Source organism: Macaca fascicularis, chromosome 11 (assembly GCF_037993035.2).
Source record: "Macaca fascicularis isolate 582-1 chromosome 11, T2T-MFA8v1.1".
NCBI classification, from domain to species: Eukaryota; Metazoa; Chordata; class Mammalia; order Primates; family Cercopithecidae; genus Macaca; species Macaca fascicularis.
The window spans coordinates 73437355-73449842 of NC_088385.1; the positions used below are offsets into that span (position 1 = coordinate 73437355).

The 12488-nt window shown below is 38.5% G+C and overlaps 1 protein-coding gene across 18 annotated transcripts in view; it reads right to left on the bottom strand.

Moving 5' to 3' along the window:
* The window catches only part of GRIP1 (glutamate receptor interacting protein 1), a 711077-nt gene that overhangs the window by 307566 nt on the left and 391023 nt on the right, over positions 1-12488 (bottom strand). For 6 of the 18 annotated variants that reach the window (XM_074007363.1, XM_074007361.1, XM_005571474.5 and 3 more), the window contains exon 1: positions 9207-9431. The exons of the other annotated variants lie outside the window; for them this stretch is intronic. In XM_074007363.1, coding sequence (XP_073863464.1) covers positions 9207-9261 — 55 coding nt within the window. In that variant the 5' untranslated portion in view covers positions 9262-9431. Of the gene's footprint in view, positions 1-9206; positions 9432-12488 lie in introns of those variants that run through there. 18 annotated transcript variants of the gene reach the window in all.

Sequence of the window (12488 nt, forward strand, 5' to 3'; positions counted from 1 at the left end):
ACACAGGTTTATGAATACACAGAGCAGGAGTACCTATTCAGTGGTGTGCTGGTAAATGTTTAACAAGCTGCTTTGTCAGGGGTAAGGGCACGCCCTGATTTATAGCATTCACCAATTTCTCTGGTGTAAATACTCCCAGTATGGCCAATTTCAATCTACCAACTTGATGTCATTGAATGTGGAGTTGCTAAGAGATGTGTGGCACACCATTATAGAGTAGCTCTCCCACATAGACACAGTAGACTTCGAGAGCATAGAACATAAAATATAGTAATGATTAGAAAGTGATGAACTGTTAGTATTCATTACCTCTGTTTTTAATATCAATATCAATGAAAATTTATATAATTTTAAATAATTGTGTTTAAAAGCGAGTTCAAAAAATTCTTCAACATTCAACAACTGGCTCCATAGAAGACTTCAACCAATGAAGTCTACTCTTCATTGTGGGCTAGGGCAACAGACTTTCTGCACCTTACTCATCCTTTGCATAAGTAGATCTATGTCCATTAGCATTGGAAGAAGAAAAGTAACAGAAGAGAAGAGAGAGCAATGAGAAGACTGGAGATGCTCAGAACATTGCACCTTATATCAGCAGAAAACTTTAAAACCCTGCCTTTCAACTATTCTCTCCATACAAAAACCTTCTGCATAAAGGGAGAAGGAAGGGAAAAATCAGTTAGCCCTTAGCTCCCTAAATAGTAAGGACAGAAAAATCACATGAAAATTATAATATTAATTTCCATCCCCATGGAACATTCCTTCCAGTCTATGCTGATGTGGACTGCCAAGGAGGGCAGAGTCGAGGACTTAACAAAATGATCCACTGGAAATCCTACGTTAGCAGTGGCACTCATAACTTCACACAGGGCTGCAGGCTCAGATCTGCAGGGGTGTTCAAACAGTTCTGTGGAATGCGAGCAACTCAGGAGTGGACTCAGCAAATGGTTGAGTCAACTGTCATTTTTAAACCATGTCTTCAAAACTCTCACCAAAATGTCTACACACAAATGCGCTATATCCTGTATCAGGCCTCTTTTGATTGCAAATAACAGAAAGACCTGGCTTTAATGGGCTTAGGTGTTAAAGACATTTAATGGGTAACTTAATTGAAGAAGTCTAGGGGAGAGCTCCCTTAAGGTAGTTCTTGACCAGAGGCTGAAGTGATGACACTCAGATATGATGTCTCTTTATCTTTTGGATCCACTACCATTTTCAGATAGGCTCTGCCCTCAAAGTCACAGGAAGGCTATAGCAGTTACATAGCCCTTATATCTGCTCAGCTTCTCCCTTCCAGCAGCTGAGTAAAATTCCTGGGCTGTCTCTGGTTGAAACATGTCTAATTGTGGCATCTCTATGAAGCTGCCAATAGATGAGGTCCATGGCTCCCAAACTCAGTTAACACAGTAAAGTCACCTGGGGAATGTGTTAAAATTCCAAAGAACAGGCCACACTTCCAGGCAATTAAATCACAATCTCTGGGGTTGAATTCAGGCAACACTATTTTCTTAAGGTCACAAGGTAATTCCAATGCAGAGAAAAATTTAGAAACCCCTGGACTGGGTGCTCATAAAAATAGGAGATTTTAGAGTCATCTTCTGATTTACTAAGAAAGCCAAGTTTGATTAATTTCCTTAATGCCCACCTCAAAGTCTTTCTTCCTACGCTTTCTTGTCTCTGTGACAGGACTGTCCCTCTTGCTCACCCTAGCTGGCTACCATCTGTATCCTGGTCTCACACTCACCCTGTCTTGCCTGGTTCTAGAATTCATCCCTCTTCTAGTTTGCATCTTGAAATTTTGCCTCCCTACTGGTTCTATCCTTTAAAAAAATGCTCAGATTTCTCCCATCCTATAATAGGCTTCCTTATCCCCTTTGGCCCCACCCTCCACCCCCACGGGCTGCTGCCCATCTATAGCCTAACCTTCACCTTCAGACCTTCTTAGAAGAGTGGTCTGCCCTTGTTGCCTTTAATGCAGAGAATCCTTATAATCTGGTTTGGACATCAATACTCTGTGAAAACTGTTCTCTCAAAGGTCAGCAATGACCCACTTACAAAACAGAAAGGCTGCTTCTCGCCTTTCCTTCTCTCATCTTTGCTTTGGTTTTTGGATATTATGGTATCCAAATGCTGTTTCTCTCACTGTTTTTCTCTCTGCCACATCTATTAGCTTAAGAAAGCCTTGGGAAAAATGTGTGGGATGTGTATCCTAAACACATTTCTCAGAAAATATGTATCAGAAGACTTGAAAGTGAAGATACATGAAAGCAACAATGTAAAGCACAAAATAAATTCTTTAAAGACAATACAGTATCACATATCAGACTGAAAACTGGGAAACAAACTAGAGATATATAATCCACATAAGGAAATACTACAGAGACAGTAACAGTTTCCTACGACAAGTGTGTGCTAATGTGCACAAATGGGCAGAATATTAGCAAGAAGATGTAAGACAAACTATGTATTACACATATAGTATAACTTCAACTTATTAAAAAAGCATAATAATAATTTGTAAACCAATTTGTTTCCTTCCATTGGTTTCCATTATTATGATGACAACATATCCTTAGTGATATTTAGTTTTACCTTTTCTCCTAATACATCTGTTTTGAAAATGAATAGAAATTTCCTTAGTACAAATGTAACTTATTGTATTCTTCATATATTCAGCTATTTAATAATCTAGTTGGAATTATTAGTAAGAAGTTCTTTTTCATTTTCTAATACCCCAAGCTTTGTCTGAATTTAGGTAGTCATCACTGACTGAGACATCCAAGACCACTGTTTTTATTGCTTTTTGTAATGGCAAGGTCAAAGTTTCCTTGGTTTGAAGGGTGCAGTAACATCCTTTAAGGAGCTACATGTAATAAATATCTGGGTGCATTTTTCTTTTGGATATATGCGATACTGAAACTTAAATAATTGTTTTAAAAATCTGTAAATATTTTCTTCTGTATATTTAATAAAGCAGCAGTTACTAATTTTAAATTTAACATAATTCTCATGTATATGGGCAAAATAATGGTAAGAAACTAAAAGAGAGAAAAAGTTGGGATCCAAACACTGACTGCTTGTCTATTCCTAGAAAATAGTATTTTGCCTCCTCTCAAATAGTGGGAAGTTATCAGATTATATTTTTTGCCAGAATAACGTGAATTTACTAAGATAAGAATTTCAAATAAATCAACTGTAGTAGAAAATTAAATCATTTTGTTATAGCTAACATGAGTATAAAATAGTTTTCACAAGTAATTTTTAATTTACAGATTAAGAAACTGAGATTTAGTGCGGGAAATTGAGTTTTTTTGTTTGTTTTTGCCACACAAGTAAAAACAGGAAAGCTAGGAAAGGCTGACACATCTTCTGATTTCTAAGTCTATTCTATTTCCCCTACCATAAGGAATGCTGAGAGATTAGTGAGGTGTTGAGTTGGTCAATTTCTCTTTATTATTCTAGATGGGCAGGTCTGTGGTTTCTATCCCTTTCTAGAATAGAAAAAACAATGGCAAAAATGAAACACTGGGGTTCCTCCTGTCCTCCAAACTTTGTGATCTTAGGAATGATCCTTAACTTCTCTGAACCTCTTCTTTTTCATCTGTATGGCAAGGATAATGATGATAGTATTGCAAGATTTAAATGAGTTAGCACATGTAAAATGTTTAGAAAAGTACCTGGCAGAAAGTAAGTGCTCAATAAACATTAGCTATCCTTATTTCCATTCTTCCTCCTAAACATTTCCCAAAAGTATGTAAGTTAATAGATTAGAATGCCTATCCTACATTGGCCTTCCTTTTCCTAGTAACGAACCAGATATTTCTTCCTAACCTGCCATAATCTTATAAGAAGGGTATAGACTCCTTCTTGTTCATAGGGAGTCATATGAGGCATAGCCAAACATTCCCTCTGGAGGATGGGTACCTCCTGGAAGGAGGTAAAGTACTCTAGCAACCAATTCCCATTCGGAAGACAGGGGAGAAATAAATGTGCTGTTATGATAAGTCTAACCAGTTACATAAAAGAAAAGCTTCAGTCCACTGGAGAGTAAAGTGGTAAACCCCCTCAAAGCAGTGGACTAGAAGCACAGCAAGAAATCCATCACAATCCTGACCATGAGCAGAACTTGTGCGAGAACAAGACCTGCCTGGGACCCAGATGCAGCACTCTCCTGTTTAAGTGGTATCTCTCTATTTGTGAGAGAAATATGCCCCATGCCCTAGCAACAGATGACACTCCAATAAAACAAGGCAGACTTAACTTTGTGAAATATCTAGTAAGTGCATATTATTTTTAAAAGTTGATAGGCTAGAAAGATAAATACGTTAAATGCACTAGCTGTGATGATATGAAATGAAGGGGTGGAGGCAAAGGAGAAAGAACATGTTTGCAGGTAAGATTTGGAAAAGGGTGGAAAGTTAATGAGGTGGAGGATACAGTTAAGTTGTTCCAGATGGCAGGATCTGACAGAGGAGGCCAATGAGGGTTAGCAGAAGGGATGAGGATGGGGAGACAGGAGAAATGAGATCTAGCAGAGAGAGCATTCTCAACCCAGATGATTATCAATTCTGAACCATATCACAGAGTGGATGAGGAACCATTAGAGAAGACTGCTGAAGGAGCCACAAGGCTAGACACAGACAGATGGGAAAGAGCAGAGCAACCAGAACTGAAAATCCAAGGCCATCAGCAAAGGAGCCATCATGTTCAGAACACTGATACTGAGCTCTGTGGTGGATTCAGAATTCCTTGGATTAAAAGATTCTGCAGATGAGAAAAGATGGGAAATATTTTTCCTCTTCCATTAAGACAAAACATTTAAATGTGTTTCTTTAATTAAGATTACACTTAGGAAATTAGTTTCTAAATAGAAGAACTTTTAAACACAGGATGAGTGTCAGAGTTTAAAGGGATTTCTATGTCACCTGAATAATCCATTAAAAGTTTATCAGACAAACTTTAAGACTGTTCTTGTTGGAGAGAATTGAGAATAAGTTTGCTGGTTGTCTGGGATGGTCGAGTTTCAGTTCTCTCTGGAAACAAGTCCTAGACGAATGTCTGACCTTCCCTTTCAAGCGTAATGATTCCATGACTGGGGCAAATGTAGGGAACAATGACTGAAAAAAATGAGTGTGAGTGTGATCACAACCCAGCCTCTTAATCTTGCTCAGTGCCAGTGGAGAGCAATACCCATCCACGTCCAGGCAGCAGAAAAGGAGAAAAGATATTGAGGTTGGGAGGAGAAACCAGGAAGAAGAGAGGGAGGGTGAAAGAAAATAGAATGCACAGCAGGGAGCAGTTCCCTGCCAGCCACAGATGTCTCACTCAGACACCCCATTGGGATGAAGGTCAACGGGGCTGCTTATAGTTTGTTAGTGGGAAAGGGACAGGGAGAGTTAATTCTATTTTAGGCCATATGTGTATTTGGGAAGAGAGAGAAAGTGAAGATAAGTAGAAAATAAAATGACACTTAGGCCAGCTATGATAAACAATGTTGAAGTCTATACTAAAGTGAAGGCAGAGATTTCCGACGTGAGCTTTGAGCCAGTAGAGAGAAGACAGAGAGAGAGGGTGGGTAGCAGCAACACAATGAAAGGTGCCCAGAGCCGTGCTCCCTGTGGAATGTCAGTAAATATTAATTGGCTGATGTTGGCATTGGTAGGCAGAGTGAAGCTTGTGAAAGAAAAATGCCATTGCCAGTGGAGCACCAAAGTTCAGATCTCTGAGCTGGAAACGGCAGCACCTGAGCAAGCAGCAGAGTCACACCCAGTATCACCACAGAAAGTGATTCTCTGCATATGAGGCCAACCTGTCTCAAGGAAGAGTAATCACACAATCATGACAAGAGAAAAAGAACAAAGTCTACAGGAGCTATGAAAATATCTCCACTTCTCTGAGAACATACTCCCTTCTCTTGAGGTATGGTAGCCCCTAGCTGAGAAACCAGGGCTGTCCCAGGTAAACAGCTGTGAAGGCAGGTGCCAAGAAGCCTAGATTTACCTGCTCCAGAAAATCCTATTGTCAGATGTCTCTGGAAACCTCAGAAAATGTTATTTTGGGATTTGGCTCTAAGGTTAGGTAATCAGTAGACTCTCATTCTGGAGGAAGAAAAGAAGAACAGCATTGCTTCTTTAGATTTCAATAGTAGACGGGAAAGGGAATGCTTTTGGTGGTGCTTGGTGTTTCTGTGAACCAAAGGTCCTCTCATAATGGCAGGCATGGGCCTTTTGGGTAAAGGTTATTTTCTTGCTCTTGTTCTACATTGGTAGGTACCTGATAAGGCAAAATGATTGAAATAGCAGCTTGAAACGTTAATAAGAAAATGACTCAATTCCCAAGTCAGAGAAGTGCTAAGTTCACCTGAAATATATTCTACTATAATACTGTGGGTCAGTGTCTATGTGGCGTGATCCAAGGACTTGTCTAGAAATATATGGTTTATACATCTTTTAAAATTACATCTGACCTAAAGAAAAAATATTTATTGTTCAATAACATATTGATTTTAAAAATGCTTCTTATACCAGCCCAGAATTCTAAGTGCAAAAAGGTCAGTGTCAGGCACACGGTAGGTACTTAATCGATATTTGTTAAATATATATTAGATATATGTAGAATGTAAGAATCAAGTAAAAATATCAATAATGTGAGTGTTTGTAGAAAATTGTTTCCCTTTTATTCCATCATTTTCTCCTTAAGAAAACTAAGAAGAAATCGCAATTGTCATATTGCTTTTTCTTGTGGGTGATATCAACCACAAATAGCAAGGTAGTTTTGGAGTCATGAAGCAAACTTCCCCCTGCTAAGATCTGGGTAAGGTTTTAGCCAAAAGAGGTCTAATAAAGCTCTCAAAGCACTTCCTAGGAGCTCACAGAAGATTCAAAGGCCCTATTACTTTCAACTAGACAAATCCAATTCATTTTAACAAACAGTTTCGAAGTGCCTACTAAGTGTAAGGCCTTGTGCTAAATGTCTGGAAGAGTGAGTGTTAGATGGGGCCCTCAATAGGTATAAAGAAATATGTATGCTTGGGAATTGAGGGTGAGGGTGTGGGAGTTGTGTGAATAGGGAGAAGGGGACAAGAAACTTCAAGTGTACATCCACCCCTGTCCCCAAGAACACTCCTGACCCTAAAAGAAAGGTCATTTTAATATTGTAATTACATATGTTTCCTAGTTTTATTATTACAGCTTAAGAAAACAGCACCACAAGCATGGGTAGGGTGCTAGAACTCAATGAATCCACTTTGGAACAAGAAGCATGGTGGAACTTGAACTTTGTTGGACAAGACTGGAGCAGGTGGCAAGGCAAGGTACCGTGTTACTCAGGCGCATTATTGTAAGTATTTGGACAGCCAGTCAAACACAAAGAAGAGCCCAATTATGGCAAAATTGATTCTGCATAGAGATTTTATTTTAATGATCAACTGGCAGTCTTAAGTTAAATACCAAATAGAGCAGATATAAAGATTTTGGAAAAAAGTGTCAGGTAGCAACTCTAAAGCAGGTACCGATACTTTCCTCAATTATCTAGATTTTTAGCAACTATATTAACAAACACTTAAATCTCCTTTCAATGCAGGAGATCAATGATTCCATAAAATTCAGAAAACTGGGAAAGTAAAACATATTTGTAAGAAGTATAAATTGCTTGGGTTCACTCTCTTCCTAGTATGTAGGACTTATAAAAGAACTGATATAGATAAATAGAAAATAATGATTGTTTCATGTTTATGATGTAAGAAGAGCATTAAATTCTCAACATCAAGATAAGTAAATGCCAAAATTAGGTCTGAAAAGAACTTTTCAGAATAAGAGGCCTGTCTTTAAAAGTCTTAGCTAAAACCGTAACAGAAAGGATAGTCTCTTAGTCATGATTTACAAACAGAAATTGTACCTTTGTACCAATTGTAGAGGATAAAGTCAAAACAGAATTTACAGCCTCGGGCTAACAGCCTAATTTAAAATGGATAATCTTCCCCATATTTTCCCCAAAGTACCTTTTAAAGGACTCACTCTGCTATCCAAACAACTTGCAAATGCATTCGGGAAGTTGGTCTATAGTATTTATTCTCTTTCCTGTTATTGACTCAATATCTATTTCTCACTATTTGCTTTGTGTTCATTCTTCTGCCAAATAAAATATTAATTGCATTTTTAGCTGCACTGCTCGTGATCAAAGAACTCTGATATGTCAAGCTAAACTGATAGAAATAGCATCCATTAACATATTTATAGGTTCGGAGCTTCTAGAACATAATTATATCCATTAATTAATTACTCAACAGTACTCTATATGACAGGCTGAAAAAGAAAGGCATTTGCAATGAAATACATTTACTCAGAATGAAGTTTTTTTAAATAATAAATTTTCTCTAAGGAAGGTTCTATCTAAAGGAAATAAGGCAAGAGAGCTCACATATCTATATGGACACAAGACAAGATTTTAAGGCATCCATTTACTAACTTTTCAATAGAATGCTCACAAAGTAAATGAGACAGCACATCCAGAATGGTTCAAATACAATAATGCCTTAAATATTACAGAGAAATTTAATTACTATTTTAGAGTTCTAAGAGTGACAATCTGAAGCTATTAATTCTTGATAAGATTCCAAGCAATGATTTTTACTTGCAAATAAACTTCTAATATTACATAGGACCAAAGTATTTGGAATGACATACTTTTCTGGACATGCAATTCTAACACATAAAGAAATTAAAGCTGTCCAGGGAAAAAGATGTTGGAAATTAATAGAACAAACAATTATTCTGTGGATCCACCAGCTGTGCGAGTCCTGAATCTGCCAGCTGCATTTAGTATATGTATCACAGAAAGGACAGTAACACACACTTGACTTCTCTTGACCAGTTAATCAGCATGCAAAATGACGGTTTCCCACAATAACTTCAGCACCGGACCCAAACACATTCTCTTTTCAGCAAAGAATGAAGTCATTAAAAAAAAAAAAAAAAAAAATCACGCAAGCTGCTTTCATGATTTCAGCACAAACACAACCAGGATGTAAGGACAGAAAGCAAAGCCGAGTCTACCTCTACATATGTATCTATACATATTTCACTGAGTTCTTTGTTGCCTGACAATAAATTGTAAAGGCAGTCATATTTGAAAGTAAAAACCATTAAACTGTGTTTATAGAATACTGCAACAGACTCACTGAGGGAATAACAAGGAAAGCACGATACCTTTAGTAAGTCGCCTTAGAATCTGACAACGGCATTTAAAAGAGACAGCTATCATTCTTGCTCACTGCTTTCTGTGGCAAAGTGTACTCAGGGCTCTGCTCTGGTGGCTGCAGCAGCAGCAGCATATGAATTCCTTGCGCACATACCAGGAGAAAGGTAGTCCCAGTGGGGAGTGACAAAGCTTAATTCCTCTTGGCTGATGCAGAGGTCCGCTACATGTCATCTGGTAAATCTGTGTCATTCACTACTACCACCACCCCTGCCCGCCACAGCCTCCTCCCCCTTCACAATCACAATGGCTTAGAAAGTAATGCCGTTTCGATAGCAACAAAGCACCAAATTGTATAAAGCAGGGACGATGCTGGGAGAGGAGCCATTCCATAAATCTAACACTAAGCACTGAGCAGTGCATTCTGTTGAAGGCAAAAGGCTATGTATCCAGTCAGTTCAGCCACCATCAGCCCCTTTCCTTCTCAGCATCAAGTCAGTGTCCTTTATATGTCTCATTTAATGGGAAATGCAAGTGAAATGCTTGCACTCTTACTTTAGGAAGAAATGCATGGATCATATACTATGTTCTTTAAACAACAACAAAAAGAAAAAAAAAGGAAAGGAAAAGAGGGAGGGCCGTTTATATTTGGGATTGAGGAAAGAATCATAGTTGTGCCTATAGCAGGGAAGCAGCTCTAGGACAGAGACCTCTTTGGTACTTTCTGAACCTATGAGAGTTAAGGCGGTGTATGTTCATAAAGTGAATACAGGAAAGGGTTTGGGCTAGGCAGACAATCAGGCAGATGGAGTCCCAGCCCCTTTAATCACCCTTCCAGAAAAAGGACTTGGCTGGAAAGCAACACAGTCAAGACTGTTTCTAAAGATACCAGAAATAAAAGCAAACAAGGCCAAGTATTTCTATTTTTAATATACTTTATTATACTATTTCCCAAACAACCGTCCCCCAAACCATTCTTCTCATTATGCAAATAAAACAGTCTTGCGACATAGCAGATATTTGTGAGTATCTGCTCCAATGGAGTGAAGAGCAAATTAACAAACCCTTCACAATCCATTCACAAAGTGACAAGAAGGCGGAGCACACCTCCTCATCTGCCAGCAGGAGCTTGCTCACTATATAGTCAATACAAACTAACATTTGGTAGGGAATTTTAATCAAAATCCAGAATTCTCCCACAGGAGTTAACATAAACATTCAGGACAAAAAAATTAGACAGTTGGCCAGGAAGTTTAAGTAAAAAAAAAAATCAATTAGTCAAAATGAAAAGATATATCACTCTCTAAACTACTTGATTAATATTTCTAGGACTTTATGAATTATTCATACAGTTTTATTCTCTATGCTTCAGGCTGTGAAAAACCTTTCAAGCTGGTTTCTAAAATAACTTCCAGTATTCCAAATTTAGTGGTAAAACTTTCTCTTCTTCATTCATAAATTCAATATGAACTCAAACAATTTCAATCCATTACCACTGAAATGCATATGCTTTGTATTTTGAGTCCAACAGAAGAATAATTTGTGTGTGAAAAACATCTGAATATCGTAAGCATCTACTTTAAAGGTTTTTGAAAAGAACAGAATTCTTTTTTTTTTTTTTTTTTTTTTTTTGAGACGGAGTCATGCTCTGTCGCCCAGGCTGGAGTGCAGTGGCCGGATCTCAGCTCACTGCAAGCTCCGCCTCCCGGGTTCACGCCATTCTCCTGCCTCAGCCTCCCAAGTAGCTGGGACTACAGGCGCCCGCCACTTCGCCCGGCTAGTTTTTTGTATTTTTTTTAGTAGAGACGGGGTTTCACCGTGTTAGCCAGGATGGTCTTGATCTCCTGACCTCGTGATCCACCCGTCTCGGCCTCCCAAAGTGCAGGGATTACAGGCTTGAGCCACCGCGCCCGGCCAAGAACAGAATTCTTTTACCAAGGATGGTCTAGCTAATGCAACCACTAATCAATAGAAAATACTATATTAAATGGACTGTAGTACAAAATCAAATATTTATAATTGTTCTGATTGGCATAAATCTTTTTGAATTTCAACCCATATTATGTTCTTCTCTATTAGGCTATCCCTAGAAATAGTTTAGCCTCCTTGATATATATATTTTTTGCTTTAAATAGAAATATACCTTAGTAATAGAGAACTGAGTTATTAGCTAAAGTGAGATAAATATTTACAGTTAGCTCTTTCCAAGATTCTTCTCCAAATCTAACATATTTCCTAAAATTCAGGCACTCAGAATACGCAGCTGCCAATTACTATTAGTAGAATCTTGCCTGTGGAACACCACCACCCCAGCCGTCTATTCAAATAAAACTCAAAACCATACAGGAATCTCTTGCACCTCTGCTATTGTGCAGACTCAGATCCAATTTGCCTTTTCCTTATGACTAAAATGATCAAATATTTTCCCCTTTTCCTAACACATTTATTTTTTTTTTAAAGCTCTGTCCTCTGGTCCCAAGAAAGGTCTTCAGAACTACTAAAATGTCCTATTTCTTTGGCAGGGGAAATAACCCATCGTGGAGCTCTTTGAAAGGTTTCTGAGAGCCCAAACTAGGGGATTTTTTTTTTCTCTATTTGAATACTGTGGCTGCCAATCCATATCTATCCTATTAGCCTGCCCAGGCGCAGCCCCAGAAATCTTATAGAAATGGAGCCTCCTGGAGTAACTCTTTTCCAAAAAATGAAGGAATCCACCAAGTATTCCCATCTTCTTCCATTTCTGGCCTCACTAATGCTCAGAGATTTCCCAGGGAGCCACTCCTAGGTCAACCTTTTTGCTCTAAGCCCTTTGTCCTCCCTTTGCCTAATGCAAGGTTAGCCTCCCATCCTAAACTCTAGCACTGGTAAAATGCCTTCCAACAATGCAAACTTTCTATTCAAAATGTATCGACTTGTAGGATGAAGGTCTCAAGTGGCCAAGGCAACCAGTGGAATCTGGACCACAGGCTCCTAACATGAGCTACCACTAGAGAGAGTGACCTACATTTCTTGGCTACCAGATCAATGTAAGCATGTGTCTTTGGGACCTGTCACAAACATGTTAATTATGGTGGTTCAGCTGTCTAGACAGTTCAAATTTTACAACATGCTCTGTGAGGGTTACCAAGTAGGGGCTATGGAAAAAGAAGGCAGTAAAATTGTACAAAATATAGATTGATTAAGCTCCGATATGATCTGAAGAAGAGTGAGTGAGCCAGTTCAAGAGGTTTACCCCTCTTAAAAACACAAACACCTCAATATATGAAAATATGGGTTTGCTGGATTCAGGGCAG